This window comes from Lepus europaeus, chromosome 21 (assembly GCF_033115175.1).
Source record: "Lepus europaeus isolate LE1 chromosome 21, mLepTim1.pri, whole genome shotgun sequence".
Lineage (NCBI taxonomy): Eukaryota > Metazoa > Chordata > Mammalia > Lagomorpha > Leporidae > Lepus > Lepus europaeus.
The window spans coordinates 9931451-9950748 of NC_084847.1; the positions used below are offsets into that span (position 1 = coordinate 9931451).

At 50.6% G+C, this 19298-nt stretch overlaps 1 protein-coding gene and 1 non-coding gene across 3 annotated transcripts in view; both read left to right on the plus strand.

Moving 5' to 3' along the window:
- The window catches only part of SNX29 (sorting nexin 29), a 473054-nt gene that overhangs the window by 200281 nt on the left and 253475 nt on the right, over positions 1-19298 (plus strand). For both annotated transcript variants that reach the window (XM_062180202.1, XM_062180203.1), the window contains one exon: positions 10913-10995. In XM_062180202.1, coding sequence (XP_062036186.1) covers positions 10913-10995 — 83 coding nt within the window. The remainder of the gene's footprint in view (positions 1-10912; positions 10996-19298) is intronic.
- Positions 17215-17320, plus strand: LOC133751129 (U6 spliceosomal RNA). Its single transcript, XR_009864763.1, has one exon. It is a non-coding gene; the product is annotated as a U6 spliceosomal RNA (small nuclear RNA).

Below are 19298 nucleotides of genomic sequence, written 5' to 3' on the forward strand. Positions count from 1 at the left end.
TCCTTGGAGGTCTCCAGCAGCTGGGCGATCCCCTCCGCCTCCAGTATGGACTGGGGAGCAGGACCTAGGACTGGGCTGCCTCGTCTGTTGTCCCAGGGGGACAGACAGCTGGCACTTTGAACCTCACCTGTGGGCTGACTCATTCACCATTTCTTACTTGAAATGGAGTCTCTCATTTAAAAAAAATCTCAAGCCTACTGAAAAGTGACAAGACTAGTATAATAACTTGGACACATGTGCCTTCAGCCCGCTTCACCAGTTGTTAATATTTTGTGTATTTTCTTTATTTCCATTCTTTTTTTCCTAATAAATCAGTGAGTAAGCACATTTATAGATGGTATATGCAGATACATGTGTGTATATATATATTTTTTTCTTAAGTGTGTGAAAATTATTTCAGACATCATGATTTTCCCCCGAAATCCTTCTGTATTTATCTTGCAAGAACAAGGGCATTTTTCTATATTACCACAATGTTATCACGTCCAAGAAAACTGACAGTAATTCCATTGTATCTTACACGCAGTTCATATTCACTAATTCCTTAAATGTTCCTAAAGAATCTTTTATGGAAGTTTCCCCAGTTCAGGATCCAAACCCAGTTTATGTGTTACCTTTGGTTGGGACATCGCAAGGTTGTCCTTGAACCTGGATCCTGTTCTGTGCGCTGTGTGGGACGTTGGGGGTGTGGGCACTGGGCAGGCTCGATTCTCGCTTGTGATGAGGTCAAGGCTGAGGAGCAGCCATATTATACTAAAAACAGTGACAACTTGCAATTGCTAGAGCTTCCTTCTCTTAGCCTTATACCATAAAGTTTCAGTTCAGCTTTTTAACAGATGGCATCAGTTCTCTCCTGGTCTTACAGCTCACCATGCCTGCCTGTCTTTCTGGAATCCACAGGGGTCCCTTCGTGTTTGGGCACTGACCAGCAGAAACCAACTGAAGACCCTTCCGGGCGTGTCATCCTGCTCCTCTTTCTGCTGGGAGCCTGCAGGCCAGGAAGCCGACAGTCTGTGCTCTCAGAAGTGTTTGGTGTCATGTTCCAGTCATTTGTCCCCGAGGTGTGGGGTGGAACCGAACACAGCAGTGACAGACAGCTTGAAGGAGTCTCATTTTCCTTCTGCTTTGTCAACTCTTGCAAGCATTAGCTGTGGGGGTGGGGAGCGTGGGACGGGTTTGGGCAGGGTTGCTTGGGCTTTCTCAGGAATGTGGTTTGTTTGGAGGCCAGTGCCGTGGCTTAACAGGCTAATCCTATGCTTTGTGGCGCCGGCACACCGGGTTCTAGTCCTGGTTGGGGCGCCGGATTCTATCCCGGTTGCCCCTCTTCCAGGCTAGCTCTCTGCTATGGCCCGGGAAGGCAGTGGAGGATGGCCCAAGTGCTTGGGCCCTGCACCCACATGGGAGACCAGGAGAAGCACCTGGCTCCTGGCTTCGGATCAGCGTGGTGCGCCAGCCCGGCCACAGCGGCCATTGGAGGGTGAAGCAACGGCAAAAAGGAAGACCTTTCTCTCTTTCTCTCTCTCTCACTATCCACTCTGCCTGTTAAAAAAAAAAAAAAAGGAAAGGAATGTGGTTTGTTTGGCTGTGCTGTCTGGCACTCTGCATCGAGGGTGGTGTGTGTATGGGAGCAGGCTGGTGGTGTTGATGCCGTGATTGGCCAAAGGCTATGTGTATGAACCTGGTCTTAGTATTCTTCTGACCTAATTTTGCCCTGGCCATGTACTCCTAGTCTGCAGGTGTGTGTGGAGTTTGTCTGACTCACGAGTTCTCTATGGGGCTGGTGGGGAGTAACAGACGTGAACACAGCAGGCACCTGTGAGAGATGGGGCATCTGGGAGCCTTTGAGGAAGTGGGAGGCCTGTCTAAAGGGGCAGCCACCTCTCAGCGCCAGCCCTGGGGGCCGTGAGGGCACCAAGGACCTCAAGTGCTCAGACACTTGGCCTTGTCGAGAGGAACCCAGATATCCGATGGCCATTTCCTAGTGTTTAGTTACTTGGTCCTATTCAGAAAACTACCTCACAGATGGCCCAACACATCCGCGCACACTCTGAGGGACAGAGCGTGTCCACAGGCCAGTTGTCCCCTGATGTGCGGTGACAGTGCCCTCCTTCTGTCATCCTTCTCCTTTCCTCTCTCTGCTGCTGGGCCTCTGCTGTTGACTTTGTTGCTGTGTCGTTATCTCCTGCCGGTGGTCTCAGGAGGCTGCGATTTGGTGAGAGCATTGTGACTGCTCCAGAGTTGTCACATGGGGGCCGGCGCCGCGGCTCAGCAGGCTAATCCTCTGCCTGTGGTGCCGGCATACCGGGTTCTAGTCCCAGTCAGGGCGCCAGATTCTATCCCGGTTGCCCCTCTTCCAGGCCAGCTCTCTGCTGTGGCCCGGGAGTGCAGTGGAGGATGGCCCAAGTGCTTGGGCCCTGCACCCGCATGGGAGACCAGGAGAAGCACCTGGCTCCTGGCTTCAGGATCAGCGTGGTACGCTGGCCGCAGCGGCCATTGGAGGGTGAACCAACGGTAAAGGAAGACCTTTCTCTCTATCTCTCTCTCTCTCACTGTCCACTCTGCCTGTCAAAAAAAAAAAAAAAGTTGTCACATGGTGTCACAGTTTCCAGGCTGTCAGTACCAGCAGCCCCAGACGAGAGCCCCCCAGCACCTCGCCTTTCCTTGTTGGGAGGAACCTCTTCTAGGCCTTGTTTACCAGTTGCAAGATGACCGCCATGATCGTGTCTCCGTGTTCTGTCGCCACTCACAGAACAGGGAGGGAACTGCTCCACTCTACAGTAGTGGGGCTTTATTATCCCTACTACTATTTTCTTTTTAAAGTTTTATTTATTTATTTGAAAGGCAAAGTTACAGAGAGAGAGAGAGAGAGAGAGAGAATGTCCTCTATCTGCTGGTTCACTCCCCAGGTGGCTGCAATGGCCGGAGCTGTGCCGGTCCAAAGCCGGGATCCAGGAGCTTCTTCTGGGTCCCCCATGTGGGTGCAGGGGCCCGAGGACTTGGGCCATCTTCCACTGCCTTCCCAGGCCATAGCAGAGAGCTGGATCAGAAGTGAAGCAGCCGAACTCGAACTGGTGCCCATATGGGATAGTGGCTTTAACTGCTACACCACAGTGCCACGCCCAGCTACTATTTACTACTTTTAATGTGCTATATTTATATTTATCCAGCAGATTTAAAAAAAAATTTTTTTTTAGTGCTAATTAAGAGCTATTTAGTGAATCCAGGATCTGCCCTGAGGCAGGACTGCATCTGGGGGTCCTGACGCTGATCACCTGTCACTGGATGCAGCCCCTGCATTTTTGTCTTTTTGTGACCCTGGGCTTTTTTATATTTCTCTTCTGACCATTGCTTGGTAGAGCATCCTTCAGTATGGGTTTGTCGGCTGTTGGCTTGTGATTTGGTTCAGGTTCTATGTTTCTGACGGGATCTCGAGAGTTTTCAATCCATTTGCTGTTGGCCTAATAAAGGGACAGTAATGAGCAAGCAGACTTCTGGTCTCACAGATGGCAGAGCTCCATGGCAGGTCAGGTCCAGAGCAGATGCAGTACGTGGTGGCTGCAGGCAGGCGGGGCCACAGATGTGTTTGGTTTGGAATGTGAGAGTTCGTCAAAGATGGCGAGTCAGTGTTGAAAGACCCTGGCACTGCACAGACAACCCCAGACTTCCAGTTGCTCTGAAAGTGGGTGGCGATCCCAGCTCACTCCCTGTGGGGCGCGGTTCAGCAGTGCTGGGACTTAGCAGGGGGAAGAGGGCCTGGTGTGTGTGTGTGGTGCCTGACGGGAAATGCCTGCAGTGGTGGTTGGAGCGTTCCAGGCGCACACTCCAGTACCCAGTGCTCGCTCCGCAGGAGAGAGGCCTTGGAGTGTCAGGCGGCTTATGGATGGTAATGATGATGAACAGCAGCTCACATTTATGTGGTGCTTAGTGTGTACCAGGCACGTCGAACGTGTGTACTTACACACACGTACACTGGTTTGTTCTCTCTGCGGCTTTGTCCTCTGATCTAACAGGTGGTACAGAGAGGCTCAGAGAGGCTAAGTGACTTTCCGAGGCCACTCAGAGGCTGAGTCAGCATTCACATCAGGACTGGCTGGACTCGGAGCAGGCACTTTTTCAAGGCATGAGGACAGGAGGGAGCCCCACCTGTGACATGCAGGGCCCTGGGAAGTAACGCATGCAGTTTGAGTGAGTGAACTGACAGGTTCGGAGCCCTGTGATTTTCCTGTTGGGCTCGGGATATTTTGGGTGGGTGGCATCTGCAATAAATCACCTTCCTGAGCTGCTTGGAGTTGTTGGGGCTGCTTGCCTGGCTCTGGATGGGAAGTGCAGGGCTGAGCGAGCCACTCTGAGTGTACTTGAGATGAGGTTCACAGAATGGAGGAACAATGGGAGGAGGGGAGAGAGCACTAGAAATCAAATACCACTTTCACTGCTCCACCCCGCCTGGCCCAGCTGGCAGGGATGGGAGCCGCATAGCTCAGGCAGAACAGCATGGAGAAGTGCGACCTTCCTGGAGTGCCATCCCCTGGGCCCTGCCCTGTGGAAGAAAGGACAAGTCCTCAGGACTTCCTAGGCAGTGTCACAGCGGGCTGTCACTCTCGTGTGGCTGAGCTGCAGCGGGAGGGTGCAGGGTAGCCCGAGACATGTGGCCTGCAGTGTCTGGGGGGGCTGGTGAAAATGCAGGTTCCTGGCCCCACCCTGCAGTGTGGGAGCACTTAGAGGGGCCTGTAAATCTGCTTATCACTTTTTAGTTTTTTGCCCCTAAATCGGTTGGTGTTTGTGTCCCACAAGCACAGCATTGTCCTTTGTAACTGCAGTGTGACGGTCACAGTGAGAAGCCACGCGGATGCTTTATGCCCTCTGAGCCTCACCTGTGCTCAGCCTGTCCTAGCACCAACTTTCCTTGCATGGCTGCACCAGGAACGGTGTGTCGTGTGTCGTCATCACGTTTCTTTGGCTGGAAGTTTCTCTCTCTTTTCCTCGGCTGCCTTGACCTTGACGTGTCTGAAGATCACAGGTTGGTGTGTTCTGCAGAACGTCCTTCTGTTGTGTGGGTCTGGCAAGATTTCTATTTGCCGAGATTCAGTTCACGCATCTGTGGTGGGGGGGGTCCTCAGATCCCAGTGTACTCCTGGGGACCCTTGAGCCTTGGTTTCCTCATTCTGGCACAGGGGGACCGTGGTGACACTGGATGGCCAAGAGGGCTGACATGAGGTAAATACAACATGACCCTCTGCTGCAGGATTGCTGGATGGGCGAGGTGTGCACAGGCCAGGGCTATTCTCGTGCCGGATTTGTTGAGAGGAGCTCCTCTGGGCTGCAGTGCAGGCAGAAGAGGGAGCTGTCACAGACCCCTGGGATGGAAGGGAAGCCTGCCCTGCCTTCAGAGATGGTGGCCTTTCAGGAAACTTCTGCAACATTTGTAGCTGTTGACCGGGGCACTGGGGCAGGCAGGGAGTTGCAGACAGAGTACCAGGTCAGCCTTAGCAAGCCTGGCTGGTGTGGGTGACAGGGAGGAGCTGGAAGGGGCGGAGCCCCCGAGTGAGTTGGGGCTCGTGTGACGGTCCTCCAGGCTGTTCCTGGAAGGGAGTGTGTGCGAGTGTGCGAGTGTCCTGTGTGTGTACATGGAGGGCCCAGTCTGCAGAGCACTGTGACGGGGTGAACGACAGCAGCCTGTGTGGAAGCCCGGAGCAGTCGCCCTGGGGGGAGACTCTCCCGTCCTCTCACTCTGACGCCCTCACTCCCAGGGGGGCTGCCTGGCTATCTGGGGTTTATTCCCAGCCTTCCTGTGATGGTTCACCTCATGGTAGAGGCAGCAGAGAGGAACGGTCAGGGTCTGGCTCCAGGCACATTGGCTGAGTTTGCATCGCAGCTCAGCTCCTTGCTGACTTGTCACCCACCAGGCAAAGGGGCGGCTGAGTGTGGCCACCTACAGTGCTCTGCTGACCCATCTCCCTTCCCGTCCCGCCTGAGACCGTGCCGGAGAAATGGCAGCTACTAGTGTGATTGTCAGGGTAAAGCTCACCCAGGGTGTGAACACAGAGGCGCTCCACGTAGAGGCCGGGAAGTTAAAATGCTTCAGACGAAGGTGACGGCACTGGGGTTGGGCTCAGAGAATGTAATGTGTGCAGTTGGGGAAAAGTGAATTTTTAGCTTTGACAGTGTTTTATTTTGCAGTGGGCTTGACCTTGGCTACTTAAGGAGTGGCTGTACCAAACGATGTGACTGGTGCCTGCTTTGGGGCCATTCTCCCGGTGTTGGGTAGCCTGGCCCCTTGGCCACGTTCTGCTAGTGGCTGGGTGTGGTTAGTGCCTGCGAATTACCAAGTGCACTTAGCAGCTTCGTTAGTTTGTTTTGAGTAATTATGCGGTGAGTGGTGCTGTCTGGGGTTGCTGGTGGTTTATTCTGACACGGGGGCAGACATAATTGCTTTATCGCACAAACATTAATTATTGCAGTCACTGGAAGCTGTTTGAGAGGTGCTTGCCACCTATTCGATTTGCTTTCTTGCCTGATGCCTTTAAAGAACGCCGCAGGGTGGCCAGCTGGCACGCTCGGGCTGAGAGTTGGCACGGCACTATGGAATGCTCCAGGCGAGTATCTGAATATGTCGTTCTGTCTCCAAGGTTACCGCTCCAGTCCTCCCCATCCTGGCCACCGTCATTTCTTGCCTGGATGACCACCGCGGCCTCTTTCTGGTCTGCCGGCTTCTGTTTGCACCCCTAGCTCTTTTGCTTTTCCCACATGGTGAGTCTACAGTGCTCAGCTTAGCACCTGCCATTAGCCCCCCTCCTTGCAGATGTAACATCTGTTATGCTTGCCGTGGCTCTGGGGGCCTCCTGATGCCTGCCCTGCTCCAGCCTCTCTGGCTTCCCCGAGTCCCACGCTCAGGCTGGCCGTGGGCCTTTCTGCCCAGTTCTTTCCTGTGCCCGGAGCCTGGACACTGGTAATAAAGGTGTTGCCATGGACCTTGTGAGACATGCTGAGTCTCAGGCCTCGTCCCACATGTTCTAAACCACAGTCTGCGTTTTAACAAGACCCCGGTGGTGTGCACGCATGGAGAAGACCACGCCCATTTTTGGGTTGGTGCCCTTCCTCACCTCCTCCAGGCCTGGCCTCATTTGTCACCTTCCAGAAAAGCCTTTTCAGGCTCCCGTGTGTGCACAATTTGTGTCCTCACTTTGTATCCCTTATCCTTGCTTTAACGCATTGGTAACCAAAATTAAACAACTTGGTCATTGACAGGTTGGTCCACCCCTACTAGTGAATGTCACCTCCATTACGGTACAGGCGAGATTTTTGTGGGTCCTATATTAGGTCTAGAGTGTACTTCCAAATAGGATAAGACTGGGGAAAAAAGTGGTATTAGTAGATGAAGACTAGGGGAGAATAAGACCGGCTGAGACTTGGAGAGCTGGTGGTGAGTATATGGAGGTTCCCTCTGCTGTTCAGTCATATTTGCTGTGTGTCTTGAACTACCCATAATTAGTTAAAAGTAGCAGCTAGCACTGGCCAGTCAGCTAGCTGAGGATAAATAATAGATAAACAAATAGAAACAGTTCCTGAGAGGTGTTGGGGTGCCATGATCTGGTGTGTTGGCATAAAGGGTGGAATAGACTCTTGCTTTTTTTTTTTTTTCCTCAAGCATGTACTCTATATGTATTCAAATAGAAAAAGGATATTTAAAAATTGGGACATAAGTGAGGCTCCGTGAGGCCAGGGCATTTTGTCCTTTTCCTTTCTAGCTGCATCTCAGCACCTGGATCGTTACTGGCACTCAGTACAGACCTGTGGAATGAATGGGGGTGGGTTGATAGCTTTTGGTAGCAAATGCTGTAGGCCTGTCAGCTAGGAAGGAGGGCCCTGGCCCACGCTGTGGTCCACCCGATACAGTGATGGCTAGCAAATAAATCCAGTTGTGTGTTTGTATTCATTTCTTGCCTCGTTCCGTTTGGCTTTTAAGGCGTCTTACACTTTGGCTGTAAGCAGTTAATTTTCAGAAAATTAAAGGGTAATGAAACAGTTGAACCTAGAATTGAACAGAAGCTGGTCTTTGATTCTGAAGTGCCGTCAGGATCCCAGGAAGAAAACTGCAGGGTTTCCATTGAACCCGTCAGTTCTCAGAGCATTGAACTTGCCCTGCTGTGCTGCATAATGGAGACTTCTTTGTAGTAGAAGATGGAGTGGACCAGGCTTGACTGGTGTTGTTTTGTTGAAATGTCCTAAAATGAGTCTTGGTTATGGCTCACTGAGTTCAAAATGCTCTAAAATCTGAAAGTTTTTGAGCATCAAATGATACCGCAAGTGGAAAATCCCATACCTATCGTGTGACAAGTCTCCATCTGGTGCACTGAAGATGGGAGTGTTGTATAAACTTGCCTTCAGGTTATGTGTGTAAAATGTATGTGAAATGTGATTGAATTTCTTGGTTAGGCTTGGGCTCCATATTCACAGTATCACATTATATATATATACAAAAAATTTCCAAAATCTGAAAAAAATTCAAGATCCGAAGCACTTCCAATCTCAAGTATTTTGGATAAAAAGGTATTTCCCTGAGCTACTGATTGATTTGGGCCAGGGCTGAAGTTCCCTGCAGGGGTTGGGAGACCGCCCACTCATTATCCTGGTCTTGTGTAGTTAGTGTGCATCTGATTAGGAGGTGTCAAGTATATAGTCTTTTTTATTGGGTAATTATAAAATAAATCTCTGTAGTAATCAGAATGACAAATTTTGTGCAGTTTCTCTGTTGATAAATTAAATTTCTGTTAACAATATGCAGATTTTTTGCCCAAAGTCTGAGAATTATTTTCTTGGGCTGATAAGATTGCAAATGAAAAACAAAACAAAGCAGAAATTGGGCATGGGGATGGGTCAAGAACACCCCCTTTCCACAGTCCTTGCCGCGACCCTCATTCCCTTGTCCCTCACACCAGGTGTTGTCCTCTGGCCTGGGCTGTTGACTGCTGTGGTGGTGTGTGTGGTGTCTGTGTCCATGAGAGACACACTGTGGCTAAGGATTGTTAGGAGCACAGCGGTGGTAATGGGGTTGAACTAAGTAGATGTATACATTGTGCCTGTGTCACTTTCCTATTGTGATATGCCCTCTAGTTACACAAGATTAACCATGGTGGAAAACCCACTCAAGGAGATACAGGACCTCTTCATGTCTATCATCTTTGTAAATCTATAATTATTTCAGAATAAAAATATAAAAACCCAAAGGACTTGGTCTTTGCTGGGGGTCAGTAGCCAGTCGCCTCCTGGAACAGTCAGTGTGCTGGCCAGGGTTGAGTTTCATTGAAGAGAGACTTTAGGGATCCCTCTGTCCTGAAGGTGTTCATATCCTACAAAGACAAGTAAGTTCAATGGTACACAAATAGCGGGAGCAAAGTGACCGCTCCCAAAGGTGTCCGTGCCGTGATTCGATCCATTCTCCATGGCTTCTCACCGTTTTGCTGGAAGTTGAGTTTATATTAAAGAGGTTGGTTTTGTTGTGTTAGGTATGGTTTTTAGATGGGGTCTTTAATGCACTATTAAAAAATTGATTTAAACCAGAAGCAAAGTAGTCACCTAAAACAATGCCTTGCTGACCATGGAGTTGAGGATAAACAAGGAAGCCAAGGATTGCCCTCTTTGTTGGCAGCCCATGAGATGAGACCTGGCAGCCACATGTGGACATGACTCAACTGTTGGCCAGCCCAAGAGGAGCCTGCTTATTGGACATCTTGGAAAATGTTCTTTGATAAACTATTGTCAAAATTATGTCATGTAATTTTCTTTCTTTCCCTAGTCTTAAAATAACATGTGACTTAAATCCACTCATGGAGATTGGGAGTAGGCTGGGATGGGGATTAGGCTGTAGTCAGTGGAATCTGAACTGGACAATACCTCCCACACATGTATTGGGACTTCCTTGTTGCTAATTTAGAAGTATTTGCTACTGATGTCACAGATGGAGGATGTGAATTGTTGAATGTTACATGTGACAACCCGGCTGATGATCCCATCTTAGTCCACTCTAGAGTGCGTGGCGTGTGTAGTCATTATGAGAGCATCAGGAAAGACAGGGCATGTATCCACCGGCTGTCCATCATCGGTTACTCTGGGAAGTGGAGCAGCAAGCGAGGGGAAGAAGTTCAAACAATTAAAGGAGTGCAAAAGATGTCTCATCCATAAAGAATTCTGTGTAGAATGTGTGTGTGAGGATGTACAAGCCTGAAGGGGGCTTATTTCAAGGTGTTGGGTTTTTAGCCAAGTTTGACATTTCTTCTTAAAAGTGTCCTTATCATTTGAGTATTCTGCAATGAATTTTTTTTTTTGTTTTCATGATGGTAGATGAAACTCTTTTAAAAAAGATTCATTTTAAAAGATTGATTTATTTGAAAGAGTTACAGAATGTAACGCCTCTGTTTTCTGTTCATAAAATGGGGTTATCTTCATTCCTCAGACGGCTTCCATGACATCGTGTGTAAACACTTGAAGCCTGGCAGATCGTGGCTAATGTGTGTGGCAGTTAACAAAATTATGACGAGTGTTCCCCAGGCTGAATGAGCAGTGCTTGCTCCATGCTTCTGCATCAGAGAAAATGTTGCAAAGCATCTGATGCCGAATGGGCACCCGAAAGACTGAGATTTGAACCAGCCAGGCCCGGCCCGGGTCAGCTGTGAGTCTGTGTGCTGGACCCAGTGGGTGTTCATCTCATCGTGAGTGGACAGTGCCTGCAAGCATTCCACAAAGGTGCCCTTGCACACGTGGCCTTTCCCAGTGGCCATCCCTAAAACACCGGGGTGTGTTGAATTTGTAAGGCACACGTTGTATGTTGCTTCTTTGCACAGAGCTCCCCACCCCAACACCTTGGGTCTAAATTGCCAATGTTTAAAAATATTTTTTAACATTCTTATGCCTGCAGAGAGAACGAGGTGCTCAAAGTCCAGCTGAAGAAATACGTAGGAGCTGTCCAGATGCTGAAAAGAGAAGGTCAAACGGCTGAAGGTGAGGGGGAGACAGCGGGCGGAGAGGGGCCGCGCTTGGTCAGTAACCTCTGTGCCTGGTGTTCAGTAGACACGGAGTATATGATGGGTGACCTGCAGATGGATTACTGACAGGGTGCTGTTCAGAAAATTAACTGGAGGGAAAAGCCTGCTGTGTGTTCTTGCTAAGTAGGTAGCTGGTACTGTCAGACTGTCTTGCGAGGCTGCCTACAGTAGTAATATCAGTTTGGATACTTAGGGAATTTTATGCCTGGCTCTTCAGACACTTGCATGGTAGTGAACCTGTGGCATCAGGTTAACCAACTGAATGCTAACTGGTGGAGAGTCAGAGTTGGGGACTTCGAGTGACCATGCCCCACCTCAGTTCAGTATGTTTCTTAATCGCTCTATACCTCAGTTTTCTCATCTGTAAAATGGGGTTAGTAAATAGCACCTACTGCCATGAGGCCATCCGTGTAACTGTCTTAGCATAATACCTAGCATAGAGTAAGCACTCAATAAATTCCAGCTTTTGCTATTGTTGATGTCGTTGATCAGAAATCAAGCAGACAGAGGTGGCCATTGATGTAGTGGTTAAGACACCACCGTTGATGGCCACGTTCTGTGCAGGTATCCCAAGTGGCCTCTTAGCTGCCAAATGCCTGCCTTGGTGATGCTTTTTTTTTTTTTTTTGCTACCACGTCTTGCTTCATTCATGATTGAGCTATGAACATTAGCAGTCTGGGTGTTATCAGTGCAGAGTTAAGCACACCTTCCCCTGTGGACTCACTGCTGTTTCCATCCAGACGCTGCTGCAATGGCCCGAATCCACTTCGTTCCGTGGATGCCGCTCTTCTGATATTTCCTCCTCAGATGTTTGCTCAGCAGCTGCCTTTGTAGTCATTTGTTCTTTCCTTGGAGTGGACTGAGTTGATCGGGCTGTACACTGCGCCCAGGCACGTTCAAGTGTGGTCTCACTTGGCTCTAACTCTGTGATGGAGATTTTTTTTCTTCCTGTATAAAAAGTTCGTGTTTGTAGGGTCAGATGAGTTTATGGAGTGGGTCCATGTATCTGAGATGAAGATGAAATCAGCTGTTTCCCTCCAAATCTGTGGTTTTGTTTTTTTTTTCTTTATAAGGTTCTTAAGCTTTAGTGCACAGAGGAATTACCTGGGGAGTCTATTAAATAAGTTTCTTAGTGGCCGGCATTGTGGCACAATGGGTTAAACTGCCACCTGTGATGTTGGCATCTCGTGTTGGAGCGCCAGTTCAAGTCCTGACTGTTCTGCTCTTGATCCACCTGCCTGCTAATAGGCCTGGGACAGCAGTGGAAGATGGCCCAAGTGCTTGGGTCCCTGTCGCCCATGTGGGCGATGAGGATGGAGTTTCAGGGTCCTGGCTTCTGCCTGGCCCAGCCCTGGTCATTGTGGCCATTTAGGAAGTTACCAGCAGATGGAAGATCTCTCTGTCTCTGTCACTCTGCCTTTCAAATAAATAAATCTGTAAATATGCTTTATTCCACGACTCTACCTCTGGGACTTTCCCAGTGGACAAATGGATCAAGAATAAAGCTTATTTTTTAAATGTTTAGTTATTTTCACTTCTTTGAAAAGCAGAGAGAGAGAGAAAGAGGGATGCTTCATCTGCTGGTTCATTCCCCGAGTGGCCACAGCAATTAGGGCTGGGCCAGGCCACAGGTGGGAGCTTGGAACTCCATCTGGAACTTCCATGTCGGTGTCAGGGGCTCAGGCACTTGAGCCATCGTCTCCTGGCGCCCAGGCTGCATTAATAGGAAGCTGGGTTGGAAGTGGAGGAGCTAGGACTCCAGCTGGCACCCTGATCTGTGGCGGTATCCCAAGGGGTCGCTTAAGCTGCTGCACCACCATACCCGCTCCTAGGTGGGAATTTAGGACATATTTTCTAAGTCTTTGACCTTGAGGATAAAAAGATGCTTTTTATCTTCTGTCACGAAATTGTTGTTGAAACTGTGAGCTCGCGACAGTAAGGAAAAGATTGAAAAAATCATTTAAGTCCCAAGTGCCCTCAGGGTTTAGATTCCTGAGGGCTGTTGTGGGAAGCTGGCCTTCATTGTTACTATCCGGTGTGTGTGGGGGGGGGGAGGGGGGAGGTGCCTCCAGGCTTTGAAAACCAAACAGTTTAGTTAAACTAGATGGCTGACAGTCTTTAATTTTGCAGATAACAGAATTTCAGATTCTTGTCCCCTTCTGTGTTTTGTTTGTTTCCTCCAAGAAAAGCCAGACAGAGCCAGCACAATAGGAGAGGAGTTACAGGTGGTCTCTCCGCCTCTTCAGGGGTTCCTTTCCCCTGAACGCGGCGGTCCAGCAGGAAGAACCAGCCTGGGTTCTGCACTCCTCCAGTGCTGTTCTCCCTGGGCGAGGTCAGATCCGCTGACAGGGGATCATCCCAGACCCAGCTGTCTGGAGCCGCTGTAGCCACAGGGAACTCACTTGGCCATGAACCTCTTACTATAATTCTTCTACTTGGTGGTCCGGCTCGTGCACTTGGACTCCCTTTCTCCTCTCTGGGGAGCCGGTGTAGGTCAGCTCTCACTCATTCCATGTTCACAGCTGAAGTTGGAGATGAGGTATACAGCAAGCTGGCCTCTTGCCTGCAGAGGCTCTCTGGGAGGCATGGGAGTCCCGTGAGCCTCAGGTGGGTCAGGTTGACAAGACAGGGTGGTTCTCTTAGGCAGGTGTGTTAGCCCAGCACGCGGGCAGTGAGGTGTAGCTAGACGAGCGCTTGATTCACAGCAGGGAGATAGGGCCCCGCTGGGTAGATCAGAAGACCTGCCCATGGCGGGTTCCTTCCCTGCCGTGTCTTCAGCTGGCTGAAGCTAGGTCCCAGGACACTGGAATGAAACAACAAGAGTGTTTGTCTTTCCTGTTGGGCCTGGGAAGCCGGGGGCACTTCGCCAACTTGTATTCACGTGGAGCCTGAGTACAAGGTCCTCGGACCCAAAGAGGAGCCTAGGTGAGAGGCCAAGAGCACTGGGTTCCGATCGCGAGCTCTGGCCTGGTGCGTCCATGCAGCCCTGGACTTCTTGGTATTACGAGCAGTCATTCCCCAGCATTTTGCTGCTGCTGCTGTCACGTTGGAATCGGATTTTTGTCCCTCACGTGCCCCACGGGTGGATGGGTACCTCCTCCCTGGGCACAGCTTCCTCTGGAGTCTGCGTCTTTCCACGGCCACAGCGTCTGCTCCTGCTGGGAGGCTCCCCGCCCCCTCTTGTTAGGTCCACTGCACTGCCATAGCTGTCCTGGCCTCTGTGGTCCTGTTCTGTAGCGATGGATCTGCAGCCGCGAGCTCCCGCCGGCATCTCTGTGTGATTCATGTGCTGCGACTTGGGGAGAGGGGGCCAAGGGATGACCGTGCTGGTGGCAGTCAGAGTAGTCACCGCCAGGGCGGAGAAGGAAGCTTGGGAGCCGTTTTAAAGGAAGCATAGGCTTCCTTTAAAAAGTCTCTCTCTCTCTCTCTCTCTCTCTCTCTCTCTCTCTCTCTTTTAAGATTTATTTATTTATTTGTTTGAGAGGCAGAGTTTCATACAGAGGGAGACAGAGAGGTTTTCCATCTGCTGGTTCACTCCCCAAGTTGCTACAATGGCCAGAGCTAGGATGATCCAAAGCCAAGAGCCAGGAACTTCTTCTGGTTCTCCCACATGGGTTCAAGGGTTTGAGCATTTGGGCCATCTTTCACTGCTTTCCCAGGCGATCAACAGAGATCTGGATCAGAAGAGGAGCAGCTGGGACATGAACTGGCGCCCATATGGGATGCTGGCGCCTCAAGTGGAGGCTTTACCCACTAAGCTGCAGCGCCTGCACCACTGTCTTTAATCTTCACCACGGCACTTTTCAAAGCCTCAAAGTGGCTTGGCTGTTTGTTCCTTAGCTTGTTTTCTGTCTCTATTCCACTCAGCACCAGCCAATCCACAGGAGCCTTGCCTCTGTTTACCCCTGTTGCACTCAACGTGCCTTGCACAGAGCTTGATCAGTGGTATGTACTCTGTGAATGCTTACAGCATGGATGAATGGACAGCTCCCAGGGGCTGTGGTGAGCCCTGGCCTCATAGCATTCAGGTGGTTCCGGATCCATGGCACCTGTGGGGAGCTCAGCAGCTCATAGGTCACGGGTCATGGTTCTTGTGCCACACGAATCCTGTGCTGTGCCCCACATAACTGTCTTGTGGCTGTGCCTCCCAGAGCTTGTCCAGCTCAGGTGTGGTTACCTGGGGAGCCTGGGGAGAGCAGGGAGTCCAGGACCAGACATCAGGCTTGGGGGAAGTCAGGCCCGCGGACTCAGCGCCCCTCAGTACCAGTGGGACGTGCAGACACGGCAGCTCTCGGCAGTTTCGTCTTCCTGCACGCGTGCTTCTCCTTCCACGGTGAAAGGGCAGCCTTACCCTCAAGAAGCAGCTTGGAGAAGGCGAGAATAGAGAATGAGGGGCTAGGTGGACACTGGTTTTCCCCTTGGGGGTTCTGAGTAGAGTCCCAGCCTGGTCACTGATGCGTGTGTGTGTGTGTGTGTGTGTTTAAATTTATTTTATTTATTTGAAAGAGTTACAGAGAGAGAGGGAGAGACAGAGCAAGGTCTTCCATCCTTTGGTTCACTCTCTAAATGACTACAACAGCGAGGCTAGTCCAGACCAAAGTCAGGAGCCAGGTGCTTCTTCTTGTCTCCCCTGTGGATGCAGGGGCCCAAGCACTTGGGCCATTTTCCAGGCACATTAGCTGAGGCTGGATCAGAAGTGGAGTAGCTGGGACTCGAACTGGCACCCATATGGGTTGCTGGCTCTGCAGGTGGTGGTTTAACCTGCTGTGCCACAGCACGGACTCAGATCTGTGTTCTTGAAGAAGCTGATCTCTCAGAGCTTCAGTATTTTCACGTAAAGTGCTAGGCAATTACTGATTCCATCTGGAGTTGGAGATGTATCTTTAAGAGTGTCCAGGCCGCAGAAGGCCAAGGTTTGTTAGCAGACACCTGTGGATTAGTTTCTGAAAGTAGGTGAATAACGATGATGGTGGTTGAAAGCCTTGCAGCTTATTGTCCCGTTAGCACAGCATTCACGTGGTTAGAGAGTTTCCTGAGCTTTAAACCAAAACCTGCTTAGTAGCCGTGGAACCTGGCCCTACTGCCAGCACCAGCAAGTCAAGGCAGGACACAGTGGCCAAAGGGTTGATTTCTTAAAATTATAATGTACTGGAAAGTCCAGGAAATAATATATCCAACACCAAATGTATGCACCACTCAGATGTAACAGCTGGGTTGGTTTGGTTTTTTTTGACAGGCAGAGTGGACAGTGAGAGAGACAGAGAGAAAGGTCTTCCTTTTCCGTTGGTTCACCCTCCAATGGCCACCGCGGCCAGCGCGCTGCAGCCAGCACATCGTGCTGATCCGAAGCCAGGAGCCAGGTGCTTCTCCTGGTCTCCCATGCGGGTGCAGGGCCCAAGCACTTGGGCCATCCTCCACTGCTCTCCCGGTCCACAGCAGAGAACTGGACTGGAAGAGGAGCAACCAGGTCAGAATCCAGCGCCCCGACCGGGACTAGAACCTGGTGTGCTGGCACCGCAGGCGGAAGATTAGCCTGTTGAGCTGCAGCGCCGGCTGTAACAGCTGTTTATATTTTGCCACATTTATTTCAGACTGAAAAAAACATCATTCTGAGTTACAGGTGCAGTTGAGGGTGTCCTTAACCGAGCATCCCCACAGATGATTCCAGATCAGCTCTGACACAGCCCTAGCAGTCCTGGGACTGAGTGAGGTGCTGGAAGGGGAGTGGAGAGAGTTTTGGTGGCCACAGCAGGTGCATCTGCCTGCTCTTGGCGGGCTGGGGGAGGGGTGGAATGGTCCCATGGCACACTAGGTGGGGAATTGGAGGGGTTGCACCTCAGAAATAAGAGATGGTTTTGAAAGGCATAGTTACACACACACACACACACAGAGAGAGAGAGAGAGAGAGAGAGAGAGAAAGAAAGAAGTAGGGGGATTCAGACACTCCCCAAATGGCTGCAACTGCTGGAGCTGGGGCTGGGGCGACCTAAAGCCAGGAGCTTCTTCTGGATCTCCCATCTGGATGCAGGGGCCCAAGCACTTGTTCCTTCCTCTGCTGCTTTCCCAGGCTCATTAGCAAGGAGCTGGATCAGAAGTGGAACAGCCAGGATTCAAACTGGTGCCCATATGGGATGCTGGCTCTGCAGGCGGTCCTTATCTACTATGCCACAGCTCTCTCTATCTCTTAAGAGTTATCATTATTATTGGAACGATACAGAGAAGGTTAGCATGGCCCCATGCGCAAGGATAACACGCAGATTCGTGAAGCGTTCCATATTTTTAGCATGTTACTGATCACTTTCCCAAGTCAATAAATCATTCAAAAGCAAAAAAAAAAAAAAAAAAAAAAAAAGGTTTATCTTTATTTATCTGAAAGGCACAGTTAGAGTGAGAGTGAGTGAGTTTCTGTCTACTGATTTACTCCCCAAATAGCTGCATTGGCCAGGGCTATGCCAATCTGAAGTCAGGAGCCAGGCGCTTCTTCTAGGTCTCCCACAAGGGGGCAGGGACCCAAGCAGTTGGGCCATCTTCTGCTGCTTTGCCAGGCACATTAGCAGGGAGCTGGATCAGAGATGGAACAGCCGGGTCTCAAACTGGCACCCATATGGTATGTCGCTGTTGCAGGTGGTTGCTTAACCCATGTGCCACAGCACTGGCCCTGAGATGGCTTCTGATAAAGAGAAGAGAGGGTGTTGGGTTGCAAACCCACAGATGACCATGCAGCCAGAGTGACTTGGGAACCTGGCAACTCCAAAGTGTTTTTATACAGGAGAGGTTTGGTGGTTAGAGATCTTGTTGGAAGGGGGTTTGAGAGCATTGTCGTAAAAGTGCATTTTCATAGCATTCACCCTGCTTTGATGAAATTTTGAGGTTTATTTGGGAGGTTGTATCTGGCTTGTGTAAGAGAGAAAACCCACATGCCAGCGCCTTCTGTAAGACTGTTCTCTCTTCTGGCAGAAGCAGCGAGTCCAGAGCTGGTGTGATGGCTTCGTGGCCATCAGGGACCCAGGGGCTTCTCTCCCCCTGCTCTGTCCGCAGTGCATGGCTCTCCTCTTGGGATGGCCTCACCGTGCTCCAGCCCTCACGTGTGTGTTTTCTGCAGGCGGAAGCAGGCAGTTGGATGGGCAGAGAGTGCATTTCCTAGTCAGGCTGCATACCAATCTGGAGCTTTAAGGAGGACAAGCTTGCTTTCAGACTGCTCCTGCCCTCCATCACTCCTACTTACAGCTCTCTGGCTACCCTAATGGAAAGAAAGCCTGGGAAATGTGGTTGCGTGATTGACACAGAAGGAAGAAGGGACAGTGGATACTGGCACCCTTTGTGCCAACCCTACTGGGAAAGCTCCACCAAAGACCTTGGGTCAAGGTTGCAAGAGCACCAAGTCCCGGGTTCTGGAAGTGGCCGTGTCTCTCTGGCAACCTCCCCAAGGGGCGATGTTTTGTTTGCTCTCCCTGGTTTCATCTCCAGCTGGCTCCTTGCCTCTCCCAAATCATTATGAGAGCAATTGCCTGCGAATATCAAGTATTGATGTGTGATTTTTGTTCATTTCCTCCTTCTTGTTTGGCAGGAAACAAAGGCACAGACAAACAGCAGCGGGACTGCTTCCTCTGCTTCCCGGGCCCTGGCCAGACGCGTGTTTATCCCCGCTGTCGTCGTCCCTTTTAGGGCCGTGCGGGCATTGTGATTACTGTCGGGTGCTTGTCACTCAGCGTCTCCTTCGGTTTGCAGCTCCTCTCCTTCCTGGAGGCTGACAGGTGGCTTGTTTTGTTAAATGCCACTTTGGTTTTGAAGACTGTGCTGTTTTAAGTTTCTAATTACAGCTTTCGTAAGGCAACTGGTCATTTTGCCTCGCTTGAGTGGGTAATGATGCCTGGTACCTTGGTGAGAGCAGCTTGTCTAAATGCTTTCTTTATCTTGGATTGGCTGCGAAAAGAGACACCCTCTCAAGAGACAAGGCCCATCTGCCTTCTGGGTTATCTCTCTGGTTGATGGCCTCACTCGTTCTCCATCTGCCTCTGGGTTATCTCTCTGGTTGATGGCCTCGCTCGTTCTTTGCACAGAGCGGAAATGCACCACTCTCTTCCCTGTGTGGGGCGCATCCCCGTCCCCCCACCAGCTCCAGTCTAAACACTGCCAGGCCTACCACGCTCACCAGCCAGATGGCACTGCTCCAGGAAGCCCTCCGTGCTTTCCTTCCCATCACCTCCCCTAGAGCTTAGAGGATTGCTGCCTGTTTCATAGCCCAGTTCTAAATTGCTG